Source organism: Bubalus kerabau, chromosome 2 (genome assembly GCF_029407905.1).
Source record: "Bubalus kerabau isolate K-KA32 ecotype Philippines breed swamp buffalo chromosome 2, PCC_UOA_SB_1v2, whole genome shotgun sequence".
In the NCBI taxonomy this organism is placed as follows: domain Eukaryota; kingdom Metazoa; phylum Chordata; class Mammalia; order Artiodactyla; family Bovidae; genus Bubalus; species Bubalus kerabau.
This window is the reverse complement of record NC_073625.1, coordinates 203,408,333-203,436,032: the sequence shown is the minus strand read 5'-3', so window position 1 is coordinate 203,436,032 and position 27,700 is coordinate 203,408,333. Positions and strand designations below refer to the sequence as shown.

At 46.4% G+C, this 27,700-nt stretch overlaps 1 protein-coding gene across 1 annotated transcript in view; it reads left to right on the top strand.

Annotated features, from left to right (window-relative positions):
- The window catches only part of EFHB (EF-hand domain family member B), a 64,256-nt gene extending 39,353 nt beyond the window's left edge, over positions 1-24,903 (top strand). Inside the window, exons 7-13 of the mRNA XM_055570029.1 lie at positions 768-851; positions 1,444-1,511; positions 6,504-6,658; positions 14,514-14,721; positions 17,564-17,776; positions 19,558-19,739; positions 24,539-24,903. Of these exons, the coding sequence (XP_055426004.1) occupies positions 768-851; positions 1,444-1,511; positions 6,504-6,658; positions 14,514-14,721; positions 17,564-17,776; positions 19,558-19,739; positions 24,539-24,712 (1,084 nt within the window). The 3' untranslated portion in view covers positions 24,713-24,903. The remainder of the gene's footprint in view (positions 1-767; positions 852-1,443; positions 1,512-6,503; positions 6,659-14,513; positions 14,722-17,563; positions 17,777-19,557; positions 19,740-24,538) is intronic.
- The last annotated feature ends 2,797 nt before the right edge of the window (positions 24,904-27,700 follow it).

The following is a 27,700-nucleotide window of genomic DNA, read 5'->3' as shown; positions in this document are numbered from 1 at the left end:
ACTCAACATTCAGAAAACTAAGATCATGACATCCAGTCCCATCACTTCATGGCAGATAGATGGGGAAACAGTGAGAGACTTTAATTTTAGGAGCTCCAAAATCACTGCAGATAGTGACTGCAGCCATGAAATTAAAAGACGCATGCTCCTTGGAAGAAAAGCTAGACAGCATATTAAAAAGCAGAGACATTACTTTGCCAACAAAGGTCCGTCTAGTCAAGGCTATGGTTTTTCCAGTGGTCATGTATGGATGTGAAAGTTGGACCACAAAGAAAGCTGAGTGTCGAAAAATTGATGCTTTTGAACTGTGGTGTTGGAGAAGACTCTTGAGAGTCCCTTGGACTGCAAGGAAATCCAACCAGTCCATGCTAAAGGAAATCAGTCCTGAATATTCATTCGAAGGACCGATGTTGAGGCTGAAACTCCAATACTTTGGCCACATGAGGTGAAGAACCGACTCATTGGAAAAGACCCTGATGCTGGGAAAGACTGAAGGCGAGAGGAGCAGGGGATGACAGAGGATGAGATGGGTGGATGGCATCACTGACTCCATAGAAATTAGTTTGAGCAAGCTGCGGGAGTTGGTGATGGACAGGGATGCCTGGCGTGCTGCAGTCCATGGGGTTGCAAAGAGTCAGAGACGACTGCGCGACGGAAATGAGCTGAACTGACCCAAATAAAACTACGGTATTCTTCACTATATGTATATTTGGTAGCCAAGAATACTTTGGGTAATACAAACACCTGACTATTTTCTAATTTTATAGGAAAAGAGGAGCTAAGATTGTATCCAAGAGAGTTGATGATTTCAAAGAAAAGTTTCAACATAGACTTGGAAGAGTTTTAGATCCGTAAGTTCATGAGTAACTTAAAATTGATAATGTTTTTGGATCAAATTTACAAAGTACTCCTGTCATAAATTTTGCTTTGTGTTCTATTAGAGTCTATCTGTTAAATAAGAATCATCCTTTTGTGTTAATCAGGGAACCCTGTTAGCCTCCTAAGAGCTTGGGGTTCCAGAAAAGTACTGAGTCTCCAAAACGGAGAGGGCATTTGGAAAAGAAAGAGGAAGAATTTTATGTAAAGCTTTATTTCTAGGATCTCAGAAATTTAACTTATTGTGTTACATTTTCCTCTCCTCTCTCTCTATAGATAGAGTATGTTTGTATACATGCATGCTTCCATAATTCTACTTTGGGACCATGTTCTGTTTTTTCTTTTTCCATCTGGGCCTTTTCACTGAAAGCCAGTGAAAGCATTCAGCCGTTGCTAATGTGAGTTGGAGATTAGAGAAAAAAATCTGTTGGAGAACTTCTGTTTGATCTTTATAGTTTGGTTATAGGAGAAAATATAGGTGATTAAAAACGTATGGAAAACATATTTTAAATTCCAGGGATGCCATGTGGTGGGAATTTTCACTAAAGAAACTTTTTTCTTTGATAGCATTGCGGAAACAATGAATGTTCTCCCAGACCACACATTTGGGGCTTGTCTCCACCCTGAGGACTACGGTAAATATACAGTTTCTTTTTAAAAAGCAAACAAAGACAAAATCCTGCCCCCCCCCCCACCCCGCCGCCCAAATTATGCAGTGAAGTTCACCATCTCCTTCTCTCAAAGCTTCCAATTTTAAAGGCTTAAAATATATTAACATTAATGAGAACAATTTGTAGCGCAAGAAAGAAGCAACATTGTCCTATTATATTTGAAACAGGCACAGTTTAAAGTCCTGGTAATGAATTCCTTAAGTGTAGTTAAGGCTTAGAACTTTATTTAGAATATAAATAAAGCCTATATTAAACAATCAACAGTGAACTGAGGCAACTTTTTAATGAATTCAAATATTGTACCGGATCCTTGCACTCAAAATGTGGTTGCAGACAGGCAGTGTTGGTGTCCCCGCAAGGCTCTTAGAGATGCAGACTCTCGGGTTCTACCCTCAGACCTCTTGGATCAGAAATGGCATTTTCACAACATTCCCAGATGAATTGTAGGGGCATTCAGGTTCCAGAAAGCACTGTACAACCACACACTGAAGAACCACTCTTCCCACCAGGCGATCAACGAATCAGTCTATGAAGTAGTGGAAGAAACTTACCAGGGTCTTGTCTTTAGTGCTAAGTGATCTCAGTAGCAGCCTTCTCCAGGCAAAACTATTTGAAAGCTTATTAGGGTTAAGCTGTATATTAGTGGTTTTCAAAATATAGTCTGCAGTCTACCTGCATTAAAATCACCCATAGAGTTATAGAGTTTATTAAATATGGATTCCTGGGACCCATGCCAAGATAATTCTGATTCAGTAGGCTCTCAAGTACACACTATGGAGAAGGCAATGGCACCCCACTCCAGTACTCTTGCCTGGAAAATCCCATGGATGGAGGAGCCTGGTAGGCTGCAGTCTATGGGGTCGTTAAGAGTCGAACAAGACTGAGGGACTTCACTTTCACTTTTCACTTTCATGCATTGGAGAAGGAAATGGCACCCGCCCCAGTGTTCTTGCCTGGAAAATCCCAGGGATGGTGGAGCCTGATGGCCTGCTGTCTATGGGGTCGCACAGAGTCGGACACAACTGAAGCGACTTAGCAGCAGCAGCAGCAAGTACACTAAATTTTAGGAACCTCCCAGGTGGTCGGTAAAGAACCCACGTGCCAATGCAGGAGACAGAAGAGACATGGGTTTGATCCCTGGAGGAGGGCACGGCAATCCACCCCAGTATTCTTGCCTGGAGAATCCCATGGACAGAGGAGCCTGGTGGGCTATACAGCTTATAGGGTTGCAAAGAATCAGACACGACTGAAACGACTTAGAACACGCACTGAAAGGGTGTTAGCTAAAGTCTGCTCACTAACAAGTAAAATAAATACTTATTTGCTAATGCAACATGATGTTCTAAGCATGGTGAGTCACCACATTAGGAGATCATACTTTTTTTTAGATCAACTGTTATGTGTTTAATGGATGTCTGCCCATCTTAGAGGCTCTGGTAAGGAGTGATTTAGGAAATCCATCAGTTAGTCTGAAAAACAAGTAGATAATCATGGTCAGCTGCCTACTTGAGGGCAGTTTCATGCTGGGGGTGCCCCAACTTGCTGTCTGTTTGATGCCTGGGGTCTTGTGCACAGTGCGTTGTTTTCCAGGGGTTTATAGCATGAATCAATGAATCCAACACATAGTTTATCATGTTGAGAGTGAAACACAGACAAAGTTTCTAATGCCCTCCTCCAGGAATCGAACCTGTGTCTCTTCTGTCTCCTGCATTGGCACGTGGGTTCTTTACCACTAGGGCCACCTGGGAAGTTCCTAAAATTTAGTGTACATGAGAGCCTACCGAATCAGAATTATCTGGGCATGGATCCCAGGAACCGGCATATCTAATACACTCTATGGGTGATTTTAATGCAGTTGAGCTACGTGATAAATTGAGTGACAAGATAGTGTTATAAAATGAAAGGAAGAACTCTGCCATTAATAGTTTATAAAGTATGCACGTGTCAGCAGCAGCCTTGGCAGCATACGCTGTAACTGGGAAAGAGGACTCTCAGTCCTCTCTAGACTTTTCACGGAGCTCACGGATGCACACAGACTTGACCCTAACTGTCCCTTGTGACTACCGTTAGGTTAATTCACGGTGTCTGTTCTGCCGAAAGCTTGAGGGTCTGCCTGCTTCTGAGGACACGTAGGCTTTTCTACTGGATCTGGATTACTCCCTTCCTCTTGCTTGGGGAAATAAAGGCAACGACACAAAGAATGCCTCATCCCCAGGCCTGGGGTTGTTGGTTCTGTTAATGTGCCTCTGGAAGAGGGCCCGGGCTGCGTGCCGCTCCCAGAATGCACCCGGGCAGGGGTGACTGAGGGGGCACCCAGAGCAGGCGGGCAGCGGGGCATCACGGGAGCTGGTGGCAGGCAGCGGGGCATCACGGGAGCTGGTGGGGCAGGGTGCATCACGGGAGCTGGTCGTGGGCAGGGTGCATCACGGGAGCTGGTCGTGGGCAGGGTGCATCACGGGAGCTGGTGGGGCAGGGTGCATCACGGGAGCTGGTGGGGCAGGGTGCATCACGGGAGCTGGTGGGGCAGGGTGCATCACGGGAGCTGGTGGGGCAGGGTGCATCACGGGAGCTGGTCGCGGGCAGGGTGCATCACGGGAGCTGGTGGGGCAGGGTGCATCACGGGAGCTGGTGGGGCAGGGTGCATCACGGGAGCTGGTGGGGCAGGGTGCATCACGGGAGCTGGTGGGGCAGGGTGCATCACGGGAGCTGGTCGTGGGCAGGGTGCATCACGGGAGCTGGTCGTGGGCAGGGTGCATCACGGGAGCTGGTGGGGCAGGGTGCATCACGGGAGCTGGTGGGGCAGGGTGCATCACGGGAGCTGGTGGGGCAGGGTGCATCACGGGAGCTGGTCGTGGGCAGGGGGCCGCCGCGGAGCTGGCCTGGCTTCTCTCACGTCCTTGGTGTGGTGGGGAAGGCGTTAGTCTCTCCGAGGGCCAGAGCTTGTACTCCCGATTTCAGCTCTTCAGCGATGGGTCTTGAGTAGTCTTCAGTGATTTGCCATGAGCTTCATAAGTATTCTCCCAGGGCCGGGCTGGAAGAGAGGGTCAGCCTGCGTCTCACCCACAGGCTGACCATTCAATAGTTATTTTTGGATGTTAATGTAGATGGAAGGGGTCTCAAGATAAAAACAAAAAACAAAACCGACTCAACCAAGGGCCGTCTTGTGGCAAAGCCGGGGGGCAGGGCTTCCTTGTACAGAACAGCCCCCAGGGCATTGACATCAGGGGAAGAAATGTGAGGGGAAGAGCAGCCATGCTTATTTGTCAGAAATCACCCCTCACCCAATCACTTCACTGCCTCTCCAAGAGCCTTTCTCGGGTTTTGCCCACTTTAGGATGGTCTGATGGACGCTGACTCCATTTCAGATTATCTTCGTCCGAGCACTTGCCCTGTTTCTGGAATCAGCACTGGTAGTAGGCTTTTCACGCATACGAGTAAGGGTCTACCCTTAGAAAGAAGGCTTTTATCAGAATATGCAGGATTAACTCCTAACTTTATAATAAACTTAGAGGTCCTACTAATACCTATTAAAAGAGACCCTCGAGAGACCCTAATAATATAAAGCCTTGCACAAAGTAGGTGTAAATATTAGTTGCTTTGAAGTGCAGGCAAATTTGCAATTTTTTAAGTTTTTAAACATTGAAGTATAGTTGATTTAAAATGTATTCCTGCTGTATAAGCACAGTGATACAATTATGTGTATATACACACACATATATGTATATATTTAAAATTCTCCATTGTGGGTTGTCACAGGGTACTGACCAGACTTCCCTGTGCTGTATAGTAGGGCCTTGTTGTGTATCCACCCTATATATAATAGTTTGCATCTGCCGATCCCACTCCGTCCCTCCCCACCTCCCCGCTGGGCACAGCCAGTCTGTTCTCTCTGTTTGTGATTCTGTATGTTTCATGGGTAGGTTCATTTGTGTCATGTTTTAGATTCCTCATACAAATGGCATCAGACGGGGTTTGTCTTTCTCCTTCTGACTTACTTCACTTAGTATGATAATCTCTGGTTGCATCCATCAGTGTTGCAATCTAAATTAACCTACCCAGGATATCACAGCCAGTGCCAGTAAAAGCAGGAAGGGTGGGGTATAGGCCATGGGGCCCAAGAACAGAGGGAGAGGTTTCTTCTGGTGACATCCGCCAAACCATCATATCTGAAGCAACATGGTCGCCTCTTGTCTGATCTCTGTCACCATAAACATGCCAAGGAATGGGGTTTAGAGGCAGTGTGAATATACTTTGTGTCATAATTCAACAAAGTTCCTTTAAGTCATGAAAGAAAAGTGAAAGCAAGGCTGGGGTCTGGGAGTTGTGGCTGGTGGATTGGAGGGGTTGTTACTGGCGGTTGTGGGTCAGGACTCAGTTAATGGACTGTGGATGGAGGCAGGTCTCCCGTGCTGGTCACAGAGAAGCAGGACTGAGAAGTGGAGACTTGATGAGCAGAGTGAAGGCGGAATGGAAACTCACACTAAGGAGGAGCAGGAAACTCGTGCCCAGCTTTCACAAGGCTTCCCAGGGGTCCAGTGGCCCTAAGGCACACAGAGTGACCGGCACATGGAATCAGCCCCAGCTTTCAGATCTCGGCCTTGTAGACAAATGTTTACATTTGTCTGCCTGTCTCTTTAGACAGGCAAGAGCTTTGCTGTCTTAAGAGAGGACTTGCTAGCTGAGTGGGCTCATGATTCTCTCATAAAATTCATTTATTCAGATTTTTTTCATTGAATGGAGAAGTGGCATATAGCAGAAGTATTCATTTTCATCAATTACTGTGTACACTTTTTTTTTTTTTTTACTACAAAAGGTTTTTCTGTCATGCTACTTAATAGTCTTGGCATTAGGTCTTTTCATTCACAGAAGTTGCTAGGTCTCTCTGTCTTTTAGGATGTGAATAATAGTGACAGACTTTAAATTCAGATAAAAGACTTTTCTTTCCCTCTTCAATAGGAGTTGGTGATCTCATCCACAGAAGGCTTCCAGGGGAGTATCTCCGAGGCAAGGACAGACAGCGAGCCCTCGTAGCGGCAGCGCGGCATCACTTGAAGAAAGTTAACTACCAAAACTTTGACACTCTGCTGGCAGCCTTCAGGCACTATGACAAGGCCAGTAGTGAAGGGGAGATTTTTGGTCTATGCATGGGCTTACAGGTCCAGCAAGCTGGTGTAGATCAGGATCACATTTGCCGTACACCAGAAACTAATACAACATCGTGAATCAACCATTTACATGGGCGTGTAAAACTGTTTACTAAAACAGGTGGTGGTGGACTGGATTTGATCTTGGCTTCCCTGGTGACTCAGATGGTAAAGAATCTGCCTGCAATGTAGGAGACCCAGGTTCAATCCCTAGGTCAGGAAGATCCCCTGGAGAAAGGAATGGCTACCCACTTCATTATTCTTGCCGGGAGAACTCTATGGACAGAGGAGACTGGCGGACTATAGTCCATGAGATTGCAAAGAGTTGGACATGACTGAGTGACTCACACACACACACACACACACACACACACACGTATAGAACATAGTTCCCTGTGCTGTACAGTAAGTCCCTGTTGTTTATCTACTTTCTATATAGTAGCTTGTTAATCCCCAACCCCTAATTTATCCCTCCCCCACCTCCTCTCCGCTTTGGTAGCCATGTTTGTCCTCTTTGTCTGTGAGTCTGTTTCTCTTTGGTGGATAAGTCATTTGTGCCGTATTTTAGACTCCACATATAAGTGGCATCATACTGTATTTGTCTTTTTCTGCCTGACTTACTTTAGTCAGTATGATCATCTCTAGGTCCATCCATGTTGCTGCAAATGCCACTGTTTCATTCTTTTTCCGTGGCTCAGAGGTAGTGCCCTGTACACGCACACCGCATCTTCATCCACTCCTCTGTTGATAGACGCTTAGGTGGTTCCCACGTCCTGGCTGCTGTAAACAGTGCTGTGGTGAACACTGGGGTACATGTATCCTTTTGAATTCGAGTTTTCTCTGGTATATGCCCAGGAGTGGGATTGCTAGAGTACATGCATGTGCCCATGTGTTTTAAGTATTGTCTGTGGCTGATTTTGCAGTTACACATGCAGAGTAGTGCATCAGAGGCTGAACAGACTTTTTGGCCCTTGTCGGAAACGCTTGCTGACCCCTGGATCTGGTCTGTGCTGTCAAATCAGGTTCTTTACCCACCTGCGTTGTTACCTGGGGAGATACTAGAAATGCACTTTCTAAGGCCCGCCTCACACACCCTGAATTAGGAGCTTGGGATTGGGGTCTAGCGATTGTGTTCTAACAAGCTCCTCAGTGATTCTGCTGTGTGTTCAGGTTTGAGAACCACTCTTAAGGATCATTTAACTGGAGTGTGCTGGGAACGTGGGGGATGGACAGTCTCTGCCTCACTCTGAACTTGCACACATGGTACCACCAGTCTGGTCTCAGTCAAGCTTAGAACACGTCTCCCCACGGGAATCAGGTGTGGTTTCAGTGTTTGAGAGAGCAAGGTCATTCCATTTTCAAGCTACTCTAAACATTTTATGCTTTGAGCAAATCAGATGGATGTGGGGCTGTGTAATTGCCCGACATCATCCTAGGCCATTGCAGCGTTTACCAAGCGGCACCGCCTTTGGCTTGCGCTTAGGATCCTGCTACACAATGTGAAACGTGGCAGACTTTGCATTCGCAGGCCCATGCGGCTGTTACTTTCGTCACATACATCCTCCTTAGAAGGAAGCCCAGTCTTTCTAGAGCAAATAAGCGTGCTTTGTCTAAGTATCTGGTTCGTTCTTACCTCTTGTGCAGCATGAATTTTGTACTGATTGTACATAACTTTTTGTCTTGGCCACCAGCAAGCGTAGAGCCAACCCAGAGAAACACGTCTAGTTTGTGAACGAGATCTGACAGCATACATTCTGTGCGCTCTTCTGGCTTCAGGTTTCATCTTATTTCATTCCAAATTTATTTTTCTCTCTGCCCTGATTTCTTCACTTTTTTTTTTTTTTGGCTCTCTTTGTACTTATTTTTCTAGGCAGCTTCAAAACCATTTTAGAACGAGTCTAAAACAGACAAATAAAAGCTCATAAAGAAACCTGTGATGATGTAACAGTTCATCATCTTGACAGAAGAAAAGAAAGAACAGAATGATTTTAGTTTATCTCAAAGGGAAAAGATGATATTCTTATCTCCCTTCTGATGTTGAGTACAGTTTTAGAAAAGTGACACTTCACACTTTTTATCTTATAAAAAAATCTTGATCACTCATTGGCTAATTCATTTTAAGCCCATTCATTTTATTTTAGATTAGGGGGTCTATGTGTCTGTGGTATACTGACGAATAAAACATGGGTTAAATATCTCATTTAAGTTTATACTAATTATGTTGGGACAAATGCCAGTCATCAACAACATTTCTCACAAAGTTGTGTTTAAAGAAAGTATTCAACTGTTTCTCTGATTTTTAATAAAGTCTGATTGCTATCTACAGGTAATTTAAAAAGTATTCTTTAGAATTAAATGCACAAGTAGAAACATATTTTATATGTTTATATGTTTATAGTTGTTTTACAATGTTGTGTTAGTTTCTGCTGTACAGCAAAGTGAATCAGCTATTAATATAATATAATATTATATATATATATATATCTCCCTTCTTTTTTGGATTTCCTTCCCATTTAGGTCACCACAAAGCACTGAGTAGAGTTCCCTGTGCTACACAGTAGGTTCTCATTAGTTATCTATTTTATCCATGGTACCAATAGTGTAAATGTGTCCATCTTAATCTCCCAATTCATCCCCCCTTCCCCTCTGGGTATCGATACGTTTGTCCTCCGTGTCTGTGTCTATATGTCTGCTTTGCAAATAAGTTCATCTGCACTATTTTTCTAGATTCCACATAAAAGCGATATTATACAGTATTTGTTTTTCTCTTTCTGACTTACTTCACTCTGTATGACATCTCTACGTCCATCCACATCTTTGTGAATGGCACTGATTCATTTCTGAACAAGTATATTTTTAACTGTATTCAACTCTGAGGATCTACAGAGATGACACTGGAGAATCCACACGCTAGCGACGTGAATAAGGGGACTTGCAGGATGCGCAGTGCTCTCCTTTCTGAAACTTCTTCATTTTACATGTAATTATAGGCAAGACGATCATCTTAATAGCTGTTGATTATCTTAGTGAACCACCAGGCACATTCCTTATGATAAAATTAAATTAAGCAGGAAGAAAATTACTGAGAATTCTTCAATGCTGATACACCTTTTAAATAGTTAACTGTTAACACGCACGGCATAGAGCTCAGGGTCCTTGAGGAGCTTTTTTCTGCAAGGGTAATAAGATGGGGGTCTTCCTGGTGCAGCTGTAGGATGGTTTTTGATTGTTTGAATCTTATATTGTTGAGTGCCCAGATTTAATTTAATTGAAAAGCAAAACAAAACAGAACAAATAAACTGTGATTTCCTAAATGAATCTTCTTGGCTTAGAGGATTAATACTGTTATTTGCTGAACACTCATAGTACATCAAAAATTATTCCAGATAATGTGCAGGCTTTTTACTCAGGGAATGTAAAATCTAGAAGGGAAGAAAAAAAAAACAACACAAAGACTCATCATGTCCAAGAATGGTCACAGCAGAGTCTTAGATTTTCAAAATTTGTATGTGTCATTCCAACTCCTTTTATTCTAATTATTATCCAGGAAGTAGCTGGGATGGGAAGATTCCTTTTAGGGAACAGTTCCGTCAGTGACAACATAGGTCTACTCAGATGTGTGAGCCAGGAGCTGGGGAGGAAGGGAGATGGCTTTGAGAAGGCAGTCCCAAGGCTCAGCCCTGGGTGCCTGGGGGCAGGGAGGGCTCATTGAGTGTCTGGACTGACGGCTCATCGCAGAGGAGCCTCTGTGCTGCAAGTCGTGCCACCGCCAGGCTGAAAAGGGGCCGGAAGGCAGAGCGCGTGACTCAGATGCACCCCACGGGCCGCGCTTCTGTGACTGGAGCTGGCTCACTGGCCTGAAATAGCGACTCCGTAAGTTGAAGCCGTGTCAGCAGCGACAGGCGCCGCCAGCAGCTCTGGGAGGGCACACAGGTTCACGTCGTCAGTGTGGCCGGAGCGGGGGGCAGTGCCTCTGCGCGGCGCCTCTCTCACCGCGAGACAAACGGGTCCGCTGGCGGCCGGAGTCGCGAGTTCAGCATGTGGTGGCAGCCTCTGCTCGGGCCGGCGGCTTTACGTGGCGCCCAGTCTGAGGGTAACTGTACCGCCATGTCTGGTGCAAGGACGGATCCCGGCAGTGACGGTGGCCCCCTGGGTGGTTCAGGCTCCATCTGAAGCTTGATCCCAGCCATCCTTACAGGAGGATGGACCCTTATCATGGGCAGCTGTATGAATTACTTGGATGGTTCACTCAGCAGCTGTGAATTGTTTCCATGGTTTTCTTTTTTAAAAATTTTTATTGGAGTAAAGTTCATTTATAATGTGTTAGTTTCAGGTGTATAACGTGTTCAGGTTGGAGAAGGAAATGGCAACCCACTCCAGTGTGCTTGCCTGGACAGTGGAGCCTGGCGGGCTACAGTCCACAGGGTCACAAAGAGTCAGACATGACAGAAGTGACTTAGCACACACAGAGTGTGTATATGTCATTCTCAGTCCCCAGTTTATCTCTTTGCCTCCATCACCTGGGAACCAAAAGTTTGTTTTCTACATTCCTGACTCTACTTCTGTTTTGTAAATAAGTTCATTTGTACCTCCTCCTTTTGTTTAGATACCACATATAAGTGATATCATATGATATTTGTCTTTCTGTGTCTGATTCACTTCACTCAGTATGACAATCTCTAGGCCCATCCATGTTGCAACAAACATGGCATTATTTTGTTCTTTTTTGTTGCTGAGTAATATCCCATTGAATATATGTACCATAGCTTCTTTATCCATTCCTCTGTTGATCTATAGATCTCTGACTCGAAAAGAGGTGTCTTTAATCTTCCAATCTGTAGTTTTCCATGTGGCATCCAAAACACTGGCAACAATTCAAGAGTCAGTAAAAATATACAGGTTCAAGGGGAGTGCTGGCTGGACCCATGAAAGTAAACGAGTTCCACCTACCGATGGAGAAGGAAATGGCTACTCACTCCAGTACTCTTGCCTGGAAAATCCCATGAACAGGAGGACCCTGATAGGCTGCAGTCCATGGGGTTGCTAAGAGTCGGACATGACTGAATGACTTCACTTTCACGCATTGGAGAAGGAAATGGCAACCCACTCCAGTGTTCTTGCCTGGAGAATCCCAGGGACAGGGGAGCCTGGTGGGCTGCTGTCTATGGGGTCGCACAGAGTCGGACACGACTGAGGCGACTTAGCAGCAGCAGCAGTCCACCCCCTGAGGAGAGCGACTGCTTGTTTTGGTCCTTCATAGCTCTCACTGAGGTTGAAAGCCACAGCAGACCAGTGAGGACCCTGGGTTTCAGGTTCATGAAACGCTTTTTCATAGAGACTTGCAGTTCAAAGGGTCTCGAGAGCTGTGAGGCCCCCAAAGTCCTAGCTTGTCTCCCTGTGGCTTCTGGTCAGAAGGGCTGGAACATGCCCCAGACGGGTATGGAGAGCAGCAACACAATTATGCATCCAGCAGTGGAAGCCACAGAAATGATGCACCTTGAACTTTCCTTCTCCACTTTGAACAACCCTGCCTAACCCCCACCAGCGGATTCCTGACACCTCTGCTTGTTACAGACTGAGTGGGACGCCAGCTTTGGCACCCACAGCCTATGACGCCATAGCAGTTTGAGTCCCTGCCCCCTGAAGTTGCACAGATACCTCTGGCCCGTAGTCCCCCTGGGGACAAGGGGACTTTGGCTCACACCTAACCCTAACACCTTTGTGTGAGGTGTCACACCTCAATGTCCTCAGTGTTTTTGCTGACTGTATAGAGCTTCTCCATCTTTGGCTGCAAAGGATATAATCACTCTGATTTTGGTGTTGACCATCTGGTGATGTCCACGTGTAGGACTTTGTCCATGTGAGCAGACTTTGGCTCACACCGAGTCAACGTCCTCCTTAGAACAGCTGGGTTTTGAGTGTGGGGGAGAGAGAAATAAAGGATGCAGAGGCAGAAGTGGCTCTGTCCTTGGTAAGAAGCATTTATTTTCATTATCGCCACCATCTATTTTAGTTTGGGGGACCCTTGATTCAACAGCCATCCCCCTTGTCCCCCCATTGCTTTTGTTAGGACTGTGGGGTCTGCATTTTTTGTTGACTTGGGCATACAGCAGAGAATTTAATGAAGCAGTCTGCTTTATCCAGGACATTGCAGCTCCCTGCCAAGATAATATATTTTACATCCTAATTCTGTTTCAACAGGAGGGTTAGGATCCTTATCCAGGCCTGTGGGTCGGGCTGCAGGAATTTATCTAGAATTCATCTGGAATTCACTGGGTCAGTTTCTCATTTTCCAAGGGATTGCCTTCGTGAGCATTGTGACTCCAACTCTGGGCCTAGGAGCCGAATGCTAGTCAGTGAGTCACTCATGGTTTCCCTTGGGAGTTTGTCTATCTCAGGGAAGTCTCTCTAGAGGGCAAAGCTCCCTTGTGGCCCCTGGTAGGGAGGCTTGGACCTTTCACAGTCAGCGGCGGGTGGATTTAAGGTGGGCTTGACAGGCTGCAGCAGGGCTGAGTGGTAAGACGCCCCGCTCTGGCCATTCCTCCTTAGCAAGCATCCCCCGCTCCAGGTCCTCACCCCTCCAAGTGTAGCCAGTTTTGCCTACTACTACTAAGTCACTTCAGTTGTGTCTGACTCTGTGCGACCCCATAGACGGCAGCCCACCAGGCTCCACCGTCCCTGGGATTCTCCAGGCAAGAACATTGGAGTGGGTTGCCATTTTCTTCTCCAATGCATGAAAGTGAAAAGTGAAAGTGAAGTTGCTCAGTCGTGTCCAACCCTCAGCGACCCCATGGACTGCAGCCTTCCAGGCTCCTCTGTCCATGGGATTTTCCAGGCAAGAGTACTGGAGTGGGGTGCCAGTGCCTTCTCCGAGTTCTGCCTACAGCCTTTCTAAATTTCCCTTTCCTGCTTTGCAGCTCACTTTAAGTGCTTCTGTCTTTAACTGTTGTCTGAAACTGGTGGAAACTGCCCCTCTTGCCCAGGGGAGTGTTAATAGCTAGAGTGCGGCGGGATCTTAGATCCTTGACCAGGAATTGAACCCATGTTCCCTTCAGTGGAAGAAGTGTGGAGTCTTAACTGCTCACTGTACCGCCAGGGAGTTCCCCAGAGGCAGCTGTCTTTGAACCCACCTCCCTGTGCTTGGCCTGCATCCACTTGCCACTTTCTCCTCTTTATCAGGCAGTGGCGTGGAGGACCATGGGCTGCCCAGTTGGAACCAGAGGTTTTCAAAGCTTTGGAAGCATGGAAAGTTGTAGGACGTTGTGGGAAGTATATAGTGCTGGTCAAATGAAATGTCAAGCGTGGATCATGCTTGGGCCTATTCCACCAGAGTGTAGGCAGCATGATTTAAAGACAAAGATCCTAAAATGAACAAAGGGTTGAAATTACTGGGTACATATCAGATGGACACAATGAGGACCAATCTCGCTTAAAGACTGACTCTTCTTATGTGAAAAAAAAAAAAAAAACCAAATAGGGGGCTTCCCTGGTGGCTCAGACGGTAAAGCGTCTGCCTGCAATGTGGGAGATCCGTGTTGGATTCCTGGGTTGGGAAGATCCCCTGGAGAAGCAAATGGCAATCCACTCCAGCACTCTTGCCTGGAAAATCCCATGGACGGAGGAGCCTGAGAGGCTACAGTCCATGTGGTCGCAAAGAGTCGGACACGACTGAGCTACTAGCTACTACTATGTGAAAAATAAGACAGATTCTTGGAATTTATGTGATAGACTTTTTTTTTTCTCAAGGAAAATAACAGACATTGCCCACTTCTGCTCTTGAAGACAATGCTCACGTCACCTTTTCTTGCTTTGTGTCTAACAGAAGGGAGATGGGGTGATAGACAAAGCTGAGCTTCAGGAAGCGTGTGACCAGGCCAGCTTGCACTTAGACGAGAAGCTCCTGGACCAGCTATTTGAATACTGTGATGTGGATAAAGACGGGCTGATTAACTACCTCGAATTTGCGAATTTTCTTACCTGGAAAGATAAAACCCCCCTTAAAGAGTATGAAGAGCGGGTCCTCATTAAAGGTATTTAATTTTTGAAGGTTTGCTAAATTCTTAAATGTACTTACATGTTTTCTTTGTCCTGGGAGTTCAACTCTTGTCAACTTTAATATTATGTATTTAAAAATATGCACATATATACATATTTCTTTTTCATGCATAGAGTATAAGTGGAAGGACAGGAAAGAATCTGATAACATTTATTATTTCTGGGGAGGTGAGGTAGGGATAGGTTGCTAAGGGACAGTCTATGTTTTTTTATCTCTTGAGTTTGGAATTATGTATTACTTACTCAAAAGAAAACAATTATGAGCAAAGCAATTTACACAGAAACCCAAAATATGAAAGAGGGTTCTTAAGAAAGATGTTTGAAAACCATATTCTTAGAGAAATTAGCTTCCCTTCCCTGGAAAAGTCAATTGTAAAACAGAATTTGATCTTTTACATTTTTTAAGAAAAGGACAACCCTAATCTTGACTTTTATTCAAACATTTTCATGTTTACATAATATCTTCCTGCATCACTAACCACATATAGATATATACACATGTAGGAATACATTTGTGCAAGCGTGTATGGAAATATTTTAAAATAGCTAAAATCACAGTGAATGTACCATTTTTATTTGGCTTCAAATAAACTTAGGTCTCAAATTTCTATGGAACGAAGAGATACTTTCACGATTTCTGTAAACTTCATTTTCAGTTCCTTCACACTGATGTATTGTAAATTACTAAACCATTTCCTCACTCTCTAAAACTTAGGTTATTTCCAAATATTTCAAGAGTAATATGAGTGACCATATAACGATTATCATCTTTCAGAAGGCTTTCTGTTTCTAATTATATCTCATTTCTTATGAATGTCATTTTTGTCCCAGAAGTAACTGTTTTCATTTTGCCTTTTTCAATGATTGTACCCATTTGCAATTTTATCAGTCAAGACTGTGAGAAGGTTTTACTCTAATCTAGCTACCATTGAGTGTTATTTCAAACATTCTGGTAATTTAGTTGTTATATAATGACACCTCATTTGCTTTAATTTTCAAGTCTGGATTATTAGAGATGATTACCTTTTAAAAGGTTGTTTGCATTTTTATCTGCTCTTGGAATATCTCTTCCTCTAAAAAGTTTTCACTTTTATTTCTGCAAAGCCAATGCCACATTTTGGGCTTTATTGAGGATGGGTGCCCTTACCAGTTTCTGGGACGGTTTTTCTACTCTATCCACTAGAAGGAGAGCAGGAAGATCTTTTCTACCTAATGAAGCTTCTTATAGAAAACAGCTCGCCCCTAGTCCTCTCAGAGATAAGCAGAGGGTGACAGTCTTCTTTCTTGGCACAACTCATGCAGTAGCGGGGAAAGCAGAAGCCTGTTTTCAAACCAGATGGTTCCTCAAATTGCTGCTGGTTTTGGGGTCCTGACTTCAGCAGCCCTTTTCAGTGGAGGTTTTGGGGTTTTTCCTCTTTCCTTTTCTTCTAAGATAGTGGCTGAAGGGTCAGTCAGCAGGGGCTCAGGAATGGTCTCTCCCAGCGCTGTCGGCTAGAGAAAAGGCGTTGAGTTCTTCAAGGAGCTGGCTTTCTGGAAGTTTTCTAAAAACTTGTCATACTTGTTCCGGATTTCTGCCTTTAGGAGAAGCGGCGCGAGAAGGGGATTAGAGGATCTGGAACCCGGGGCCTGACGCTTTCGGGGCCACGGCCGCAGGAGCTGAGGGAGGGACGGGCCTCAGGTGTCTTCCGGTCCCGAGCGGCCGCCGGGCGCCGCCCGCCCTCGCGCCCCGCCCCTCGGCCCCTCCCGCCCCGCCCCTCCCATCGGCTCCTCCCTCCCCGCCCCGCCCCTCGGCCCCTCCCGCCCCGCCCCTCCCCTCGGCCCCTCCCGCCCCGCCCCTCCCCTCGGCCCCTCCCGCCCCGCCCCTCCCCTCGGCCCCTCCCGCCCCGCCCCTCCCCTCGGCTCCTCCCGCCCCGCCCCTCCCCTCGGCTCCTCCCGCCCCGCCCCTCGACCCCTCCCGCCCCGCCCCTCGGCTCCTCCCGCCCCGCCCCTCCCCTCGGCCCCTCCCGCCCCGCCCCTCGGCCCCTCCCGCCCCGCCCCTCGACCCCTCCCGCCCCGCCCCTCGGCCCCTCCCGCCCCTCCCCTCGGCCCCTCCCGCCCCGCCCCTCCCCTCGGCCCCTCCCGCCCCGCCCCTCCCCTCGGCCCCTCCCGCCCCGCCCCTCGGCCCCTCCCGCGGGCGGCCGCGCGCCCCCTGGCGCAGGCGGCGCACTTCCGGTCCGGGAGACGCTGCGTCAGGACTGAGTCCTCGGCCGCGGAGCTGCTTCCGCGGAGCGCGGCTGCGGGAGAGGCCGAGTCTTAGCATGAGAGCCGCACCTCAGGGTTTTCTTTTGTACGCTGACTTGGAGGGGGCTATTTGTAGAAGTGGGCGCGCACAGCGAGTTCTCCTCACTCCTCCAAATGTCGCAGTGCGTGGCGTCCCCCCGCCGCGATCCACTCCAAATACATCTCTTACCTTTCCCAGGGCATAGTCCTAGGAACAGCTCTGGTAATCCTGTGTTCGAGTCAAATATGAAAATGAGCTCTAATTTTAAAAAAAGGAAAGAAAAAATGTTTTCTGTTTTCTTTTGGTGTTTCACACTTAAAAGCTTTAGAGTGAAATGAGCAGGGTGGTGAATAGAAATTTTAGACGTTGTTCACATTTCCTGGTGTATGAACTTGTGCTTCCAGAGCGAGTTCTGGTGTCAGTGAAGTGTCTGCACCAGCTCAGCCTCCCTTTTCACCAGCAAGAAGAGACTAACTGCGAAAACGCACCTTGCTACAGGGCGAGCCCTGGGTTGTAACTTTGTCCTGTACTTTTCCCCCGTTTTCCTTTGTTTGAAGGTAGAAAATCGGATTGTGCAAACCCTGCTGAGGCTAATGTAGAAGAATCTGAACCAGCTCTCCTGTTAAAGCCTGAAGATACTGTCTTAAAAGAACCAGGGAGCTCAGAAAAGACTCTGCGGACACTTCTGAGGCCAAGCGATAAAGTTTCTGATTGCTACAAGACGACTTCTTCCGAGATCAGTGCGGTCGTAGGCGCTGTTCCTTGCACTTGTAAGTTTGTTACCTTATATGCTGAGTTTTAAAAGGAGCAGCAAACGCAGAAGGGTCTGCCCTTGGCTGTCCCCAGCCTCCATTAGGCTCTTACTTTCTCAAAGCCTAGGACCTTTCATTCAACTCTGTGTTCTAAGGACCCAGGGGGGGCTTACTAGATATAGGCTGAATTGAGCTAGTGTTCATGGTGACCCAAGTGAAATGATTGTCTCTGTGATAATGAAATTGAAACCATTATAGCTCAGAACCCCGAATGTTAGATACTGTCAGAATTCAGAATTCAGCAAGTGGTAGGAGACTTTTTTTTTTGGCTGCACCATGAAGCATGTGGGGTTTTAGTTTCCTGACCAGGGGTCACACTGATGCCCCCACATTGAGAGCCTGGAGTCTTAACCACTGGACCACCAGGGGAGTCCCAAGTGGTAGGAGACTTAAATCAAGTGATTCTTAGCTAGAAACAGATTTCCCCTCAACATTTGAGGAGCTGTTGGAGAGCAGCTCCTTCGTTCTCATTCTCCGTCTGTTAACCTGCTAGGCCTGTCGCAGCAAATACCACAAGCTGAATGGTTAGACAGCAGGAATGATCATCTCGTTTTTGGATTTCCTTCCTATTTAGGTCACCACTCAGATTCACTTTGCTGTTGCAGTAGAAACTAACACAGTGTTGTGAAGCAACTGTATTGCAAGAAAAATTAATTTAAATAAAATTTTAAAAAAAGAAAAAAAGAAATGCGTGATTCCACGATGGCCGGAAGTCTGAGATCAGGGTGTTGTCAGGCTGGCTTCCTTCTGAGGCTGTGAGGGGGCCATTTCTCCAGGCCCCATCCTGGCTTCTGGGTGTTTGTTGGCAGTCTTTGGGGCTGCTCGCTTTCTGCTGCGTCACCCCAATCTCTGCCTTCATCTTCATGTGGGTTTCTCCCGTGTGAGTGTCTGTGCCCCCGCGTCCCCTTTTTATAAGAACTCCAGGCATATTGGACCAAGGGTCCGTCCTTCTCCAGTATGACCACATTTTAATTATTCTCGCGGTGACCCTATTTCCAAATAAGGTCACCTCTTGAGGTACTAGGGTTAGGACTTTAACATTAGAGTCTGGGGAGGATACAATTCAACTCATAGACCCCGGAATCTCAGTACCAATCATGATGAATGCTGGTTATTTAGAAAGGCTCTTTTATGTCGGTTAAGATCCCTTTTTTGGAGTAAGGCCATGATTAAGGATTTACACGTTTTTCTTTACTGGATTTCATAGACACACTTTACATTCTGTTGTGATGAGATCTCACTGTTCTCTGTGGAATAGCCCTGTCCAACAGAAATACAATCGTCATCATATGTATTTAAAATTTTTTAGTAGCCACATTAAGAAAAAGAAACAAGTGCAATTAACTTTAATAGTATATTGGGAATTCCCTGGCGGCCCAGTGGCTAGGACTCGGTGCTGTCTCAGCTGTGGCCCAGATTCAATACCTGGTTAGGGAACTAAGATCCTGAGAGCCACATGGAGCAGCCAAAAGTGTTCTTTTAAATAGTACATATTTGTACTATTGTATGTACATATAATACACAATATGTATCTCCAAAGCATTGCCATCTCAACAAGGAATCAATATAAGATGACTAATTAAATGTTCCACATTCTTTCTTTGGGTACTGCCTAAATCTTTGAAATTGTGTGTTTTACACTCACAGCACATCTCAGTTTGGACTGGCCACGTTTCCAGTGCTCAGTGGCAGCTGCTATATTTAGAATGTCTGTTTTTCCCCCTCGATTGATGTCCTAGGTTACCCCACTTTTGGCGTTCCAACCATTCGGTCGGATATTCCTGCCCCCCTAATTCGCCGAGTCAGCGACAGGACCAGTTACGGTGAGGAGGGAAATGCCTACTCACTGCTGCATCCTACCATCTTTGCCCAGAAAGGGGTCTTTGAAAGGGACTTCTTCAAGACCAGATCCAAACAAGAGGTACCGCATGGGATTTCAAAAGGGTTGAAAGAAAGGCCAACTTGACATTGGCACACAAAGATTGAAAGGTTTATTTGTTTGAGCTCTTATATTATAAAAGTCATCAGGAGCCCCTCAAATTAGGATTCCTGAGGATCAAGTGCGATTTGGTTGTGATATTTGGTACAATTCTTCAAGTAGAACTTACTCTGATAAGAGGCATTTCACTCATGTTATATATTCACCATGACCTATGTCTAAAAAGAAAAATGTTTTTCTAACATTCAACATTCTTCTTTGTTGAGTAAAAGCAAAGAGGCCCAGGACTTCTCTGGTGGTCCAGTGGTTAAGAATCCGCCTGCCAATGCAGGGGACATGGGTTCCATCACTGGTGGGGAGATTCCACATGCCAGGAGGCATCTAAGCCTGCACACCGCAGCTACTGGCCCGTGCCCTGGAGCCCACGCTCTATAACGAGAGAAGCCCCCGCACCGCGACTGGAGAGGAGACCTGCCCACTGCACCTGGAGAAAGCCCACATGCAGCAGCGAAGACCCGGCACAGCCAAAGATAATTTTTTTTAAAAAGCAAAGATGCTCAGTCCCTTCCTTGTGTGAGTCTCCCTGTGGTCGTGGGTCTCCAAAAACCACCGAGTACGTGTGAGGAGGGCCCTGTGCCTTCTCTGCGAGCTGCTATCTCAGGTGATCGCAGCAAGCCCTGGCTTAAAATGTTCTGCCCTGTTCTTGTGTGTCCGCCCAACATGCATCTCGTTTTTTTCACTTGGAAAACGTGGTCGTCACACCCCAGGTGATCTTCTTCCTACGCTGGGTTTCAAGCAGGTGCAACCAGCTAGGCCAGAATAGCCACTGGGGTTCTGAGGGCTGAGAAGTAATAGCAGGTCTGGGTCAGAGTAGCCCGTCTGGATCTGCCATTGTGGAAGGCGAGTTGTGATCTAGGGAGCAACGCCTTCTTTGAACTTTCAGATCCAGAGCTGGGAATGATGTGAACAGACCTACGATGCTTTCCAGGACTTCAGATGAAGGGTCCCTCACTTACAAACTCGCAGAATTAGTGATATTCATTGCAGCAATTCATCCCCACTGAAAGGGGCTGGGCAGAAAGACAGGGTGATGCTTGCTGGGTGGTCCCAAGGAAGGGACCCTCGACCCAGCACAGAGATGGTGGAGAGGAGACACCCACAGACTGTATTTTCTCTTCCCTCAGTCACTCTAAAGGGCCTATGAAATAGGCTGTCAGGGCTGACAAAACAAATGAAAATCTCCTGCTTGTTTCCTGATGCTTAAAATTCTTTTAACTAAAAAAAAAAATATTCTTTTAACCAGTAAGTCATTGTTTATCTCATGATTCTAGGTAGAAAGTAAGAACCCAGAGGCTTGCACAAATAGTATTCCAACCAAATGATATTCTAGAAAAGGCAAAGCCATGGAGAAGTAAGAAGAGCAGTGTGCCAGAGGGAAGATGGGGGATAAATGGCTGGAGCACAGAGGATCTTTAAGGCAGTATGATACCATAAAGGGGCTCCCCTAGTAGCTCAGTTGGTAAAGAATCCGCCTGTAATGCAGGAGACCCGGATTTGGTCCCTGGGTCAGGAAGATCCCCTGGAGAAGGAAATGGCAACCCACTCCAGTACTCTTTCTTGCCTGGAGAATTCTATGGACGGAGGAGCCTGGTGGGCTACAGTCCATGGGGTCCTAAAGAGATACCATAATGGTGTGTGCTAAATCGCTTCAGCCGTGTCCGGCTCTGCGACCCTATGCACTGTTGTTCGCCAGACTCCTCTGTCCATGGGATTCTCCAAGCAAGATACTGGAGTGGATTGCTATTCCCTTCTCCAGGGGATCTTCAGGATCCAGGGACCGAACTCGCGCCTCTTTTGTCTCCTGCATTGGCTGGCGAGTTCTTTACTCTACCGCCACCTAATGGTGGATAGACGTCATTACACATCTGTCAATATCCATAGGTTATGCAACAGAGAGTGCGTGAACTGTGGGCTGCAGTTAATAACACTGTATCAATACTGGCTCATCACTTGTAACAAATATACTACACTTAATGCAGTGTTTCTTGTGGTCCTGTGATTAAGCCTCTGTACTCTCAATGCACCAGGGGTTTGATCTCTGTCTGGGAAATAAAATCCCACATGCCATGTGGCATAGCCAGAAGAAGAAAGCAAAAGATATTAATAGGGGCTTCCCTGGTGTTCCAGTGGTTAAGAATCCTGCCAACGCAGGGGACACGGGTTCGATTCCTAGTTCAGGAAGATCCCACATGCGGTGAACAGCTAAGCCCGAGAGCCACGACTACTAAGTCTGTGCTCCCGAGCCTGAGAGACACAGTTACTGAGCCTGTGCTCTGGAGCCTGGGGCTGCACCTACCGGACTCACGTGTCATAGCTACTGAACCCCACGCGCCCTGCAGCCCGAGCTCCACCACAAGAGAGATCCCCTCACTGAGAAGCCAGCACACCGCAAGCAGAGAAAGCCTTTGCACAGCAATGACGACCCAGCACGGCCACAAATAAACAAGCTTTTAAAAAGAATTAGTACATATACACAATGGAGTATTACTCAGCCATTAAAAAGAATACATTTGAATCAGTTCTAATGAGGTGGATGAAACTGGAGCCTATTATACAGAGTGAAGTAAGCCAGAAAGAAAAACACCAATATAGTATACTAACGCATATATATGGAATTTAGAAAGATGGTAACAATAACCGTGTATACGAGACAGCAAAAGAGACACTGATGTATAGAACAGTCTTTTGGACTCTATGGGAGAGGGAGAGGGTGGGAAGATTTGGGAGAATGACATTGAAACATGTATAATATCATGTATGAAACGACTCGCCAGTCCAGGTTTGATGCACGATACTGGATGCTTGAGGCTGGTGCACTGGGACGACCCAGAGGGATGGTATGGGGAGGGAGGAGGGAGGAGGGTTCAGGATGGGGAACACATGTATACCTGTGGCGGATTCATTTCAATATTTGGCAAAACCAATACAATTTTGTAAAGTTTAAAAAAAAAAAGAATTAGTAATAAGGGAAATGGGGGTGCAAGTGATGGGGCATATGGGAGCTCTCTGTAGTTTCTGCAATTTTTCTAGAAACCTAAACTGCTGTAAGAAAAGTTTATTAAAAAAAAAAAAAAATGGACCTCGAGGCCTGGTTGGAGAACAGCATCACCCTGAGAATAGATGTGTGTGCTCAGTCGCTCAGCTCAGTTGTGTCCGACTCTTTGTGACCCCATGGACTGTAGCCTGCCAGACTCCTGTGTCCATGGGATTCTCCAGGCAAGAATACTGGAGCCGGTTGCCAGCCCCTTCTCCAGGGGATCTTCCCGACCTGGGGATGGAACCTGAGTCTCCTGCCTCTCCGGCATTGGCAGGCAGATTCTTTACCACTAGCGCCACCTGGGAAGCCCTTAGCATAGATGGGTTTCTGTTGGCTTATCAATACACAGGATGGAGTAGAAATGCCTCCCAAGGAGCAGAGGAGGAAGCCGGGGCGGAGGTCTGGGATGCCCAAGACCCCTCCTAGGCGCACTCTGCAGGGACATCCCTTCCCCGCCGCTGGGTGGGAACAGAACCTCTGCTGTAGCTGCCGCTGCTGGCAGCCCTGCTCTTCTGAATCTCGAGTGTGGTTGATTTTACTGCTAATTTCCCACAAGACACATCACGTCCATGGGACCTTTTAGTTGTTAGGGTTCCGTTCAGGAGGTGTGTGCAGCAGCGGGGCCATTTCCTTGGGTTTCCTGTTCACCGTCTAACCGTTCTTTCCGTCTCCTTCTTTGCTTCCCTCCTGTGTGCTTTCTAGTAAATGCTTTTCCTCTCTTAGTTTCATTTCCCCCCAGATCTTTTCTCCTCTCCACTCATTCTAATGTTTCTTCCCACTACTTGTTCTTCTCTCTCTCTTCTTTATTTTCCCTGGACCATATAAACCCTGTTTCTCCCCTTCCCTTCTCCCTTTTCCTGTCTGTCACTGCAGAGAGATGACTAGTAAAGTTTCCCAGTTTTCAGTATACTCAGGTTTTTCTTTTTTTGGCCATGCTCCATGCCTTGTGGGATCTCAGTCCCCAGACCAGGGATGGAACCCAGGCCTGAGTCTAAGCACTGGACTGCCAGGGAACTCCAACATGCTCAGGTTTCAGTCTGCTCAGTTGCTCAAGTTTGCTCTCTCTCTCTGACATTTGCATGCCCACAAGTATGGTTAAAGTTTACACAGGCCAGTTAGAGATGTTTCATAAATGTTCTTATTTTTAAAAAAGAGAAACTAATATGCTAGGGGTTTAGATAACACATAAGGGGTTACGGGGATAAAGGTCAAATCTAGTGAGGCTGCCATCTTTAACTCTTTTACTCTTTCTCCTTGAATTTGGCTGTCTTTATTTAAAATTTTTTAAATTTATTTTTTACTTATCTGTGGATCGAACCCACACCCCCTGCGTTGGAAGCTCAGAGTCTTGACCACTGGCATGCCCGAGAAGTCCCTGGCTGCCTCCCTTTAACATGATCAGAAACACTGGACTTGAAAGGAGCTTTGTTATCGGCTAGTACAGCTGAGCACCCTCATATTCATTCATATTTACAAAATGATTCCTGAACTGACGGGCCTGGAATTTTGGTATGTGCTTATCATATGCAATAAGCGCACACACAAACTCATATCCACACACACACATCCACACACTTTTTAAGGGATGAACGTCCATAGTCTTAGATATTACCAAGATATTTTAAAGAATACAGACTAAAATACCCATAAATCTTGGTCTGACTTCAATGTTTTCCCCCTCTAGATTTCAGAGATATTATGTAACATTGGTGTCAAGCTTTCTGAGGATGAATTTGAAAACGTATGGAATCTTGCATCAAAAAAACACCACAGAGGAGAAGTTTGTGTTGAGAACATCAGAAATGTCCTGGATGAGTTACAACATGCAGACCGAGCCAAGTGCAAAGCGGCCACGTGATCTTTGTGGAGTTCATTTAGATCGAAGAATTGCTACATCTGTGTTCACCTAATGTGTTCTGTCCATTCTGATTTTAGATACTATAATTCAGCAATCACAGTGGTGGGGCTCATATGCCTGGATGCATTGCTAATAAATTCGATTTTGAATTTTAAAATTTATTTTCTTGTTTCCTATAAAGCACCAAAGAACTTGACAAGCACCAGGAGTTAACCTTAACTGCACCCAGGGTGTAGCTCTTCTAGAATATATTGGAAGTTTGTCCGTGTTCAGTGTGCTTGAGGATTCTCAGCATTCTGGTGGGTGCTCCGAGATTCAAAGTCTGGTTTGTGACACCAGGTTCACGAGATTTTGCCTTCCGAATTTTGCTGTTTTTCTCTGTAGGCATCACTATGACACAGCTGAAGCTTGATGGGCTTTTATGTCTCTGTCAGCATCTGAGGAAAACAGATTTAATTACAAGGAGCGGATTCAGGGAGAAAAAACTTGACTTCAAAAAGACAATGGCTGGTGGCTTTTCACATCTATGTCCAGAAAAGCATACTCTCCTTGAAGTATCTGAAGAGGACACAGCTGACCACAGCGTTAGATATGTAGTTCTAGAGAGCTGTTAGTAGCCAACTGCGCAGAATCATTCCCTCCCTTATGCCTCATCTCCTTTTAAATTTTAATCTATCAATTAGTGTTTGGTGGGGCTGGGTCTTCGTTGCTCTGCACGGGCTTTCTCCAGCTGTGATCGAGGGCGGCCCTCTAGTTGCGTGCGTGCGGCCTCTTTGCAGTGAGAGGGATCTAGAGTGCTCTCATGGGCCCTGTCGTTGGCAGCGGTGGGTCCCAGAGTGCGTGCTCAGGGGTGATGGCCCAAGGGCTTAGCTGCTACTGGCGTATCGAATCTTCCTGGACCAGGGACTGAACCTGCGTCCCCTGGACTGGCAGCCGGATTCTTATTCACTGCGGCACCAGAGCTGTTCGCTTTGGCTGTCTGATGTGCAGATGTGATGTGGGAGCCTGGATGAGCTCCAGGTGGTGATGGGAGTGTGATCTAGGCTGGCTGTGCTCTCTGCATCAGGAGAGCACCAGGGTGGGTTGAACCCATGACAGAGGCTTTCTCAGTAATATCACTTGATGAGTTGAATGATAGATAACATGTATTCTACCTTGACCTTTTGTTGCTTGCTTTTTTGTCTGTTAGTCTAAAACATGACTCTTTAACTTAGATATTGTGGATATGCTGTAGTCTGTTGTTGCTGTTCAGTCACTCAGTCGTCATGGACTCTTTGCAACCCCATGGACTGTGTGTGCATGCCAGGCTTCCCTGTCCTCCGCTATCTCCTGGAGTTTGCTCAAATTCTTGTCCATTGAGTTGGTGATGCTACCTGACCATCTCATCCTCTGTCACCCTCTTTTCCTTCTGCCCTCAATCTTTCCCAGCGTCAGGGTCTTTTCCAGTGAATCAGCTCTTCACACCAGGTGACCAAAGTAGTGGAGCTTCAGCTTCAGCATCAGTCCTTCCAATGGATATTCAGGGTTGATTTCCTTTACAATTGACTGGTTTGATCTCCTTGCAGTTCAAGGGACTCTGAAGAGTCTTCTCTAGTTCAAAAGCATCAATTCTTCAGCACCCAGCCTTCTTTATTGTCCAGCTCTCACATCTGTACGTGACTCCTGGAAAGACCATAGCTTTGACTCTACAGACCTTTGTCAGCACAGTGACGTCTTTGCCCTTTAACACCCTGCCTACGTTTGTTCATAGCTTTTCTTTCAAGGAGCAATTGTCTTCTAGTTTCATGGCTGCAGCACCATGTGCAGGGATGGTGAGCTACATTTCTTACCTTTGGCTATAATCAGAAGGTATGAAGAACTGTAACCTCAATCAAGTCTCATGCCTTCGTGATTTCTAATTCATTGTTAATGTCTTTTCTGCCTTTTGCCACAGTGACACCTTTTTCCTAAATTGTATCGCATCGGGGATTGAGAGCTGATTTCTTGATTCCCATTTGCAGAGATCGTGGTCCCTAGTGTGACCTACTCTTCACGTCCTTATGCTTCTCTGACTACAAAGTGTTTTATTTGTTTTTAAAGCTTTATTTTTATGTATTTATTTATCTTTGCCTGTGCCGGGTTTCCATTGCTGAGCCAGGGCCGCTCTTTGTTGTGGTGTGCGGGCTTCTCATCGTGGTGGCCTCTCTTGCGGAGCGCAGGCTCTAGGTGCTTGGGCCTCAGTGGTCGCAGCCCCTGGGCCCCAGAGTGCAGGGTTTGTTGCTCCGCAGCACGTGGGATCTTCCTGGAGGAGGGATCATACCCGGGTCTTCTGCCTTGGCAGGCAGATTCTTCACCACTGAGCCACCGGGGAAGTCCTGAAAAGTGTTTTCAGTCAGTTCAGTCGCTCAGTTGTGTTCGACTCTTTGCGACCCCATGAATCTCAGCACGCCAGGCCTCCCTGTCCATCACCAACTCCTGGAGTTCACTCAGACTCACGTCCATCAAGTCAGTGATGCCATCCAGCCATCTCATCCTCTGTCGTCCCCTTCTCCTCTTGCCCCCAATCCCTCCCAGCATCAGAGTCTTTTCCAATGAGTCAACTCTTCGCATCAGGTGGCCAAAGTATTGGAGTTTCAGCTTTAGCATCATTCCTTCCAAAGAAATCCCAGGGCTGATCTCCTTCAGAATGGACTGGTTGGATCTCCTTGCAGTCCAAGGGACTCTCAAGAGTCTTCTCCAAAACCACAGTTCAAAAGCATCAATTCTTCGGTGCTCAGCTTTCTTCACAGTCCAACTCTCACATCCATACATGACCACTGGAAAAACCATAGCCTTGATTAAACGAACCTTTGAATATGCTATCTAGGTTGGTCATAACTTTTTTTCCAAGGAGTAAGCATCTTTTAATTTCATGGCTGCAGTCACCATCTGCAGTGATTTTGGAGCCCCAAAAAATAAAGTCTGACACTGTTTCCACTGTTTCCCCATCTATTTCCCACGAAATGATGG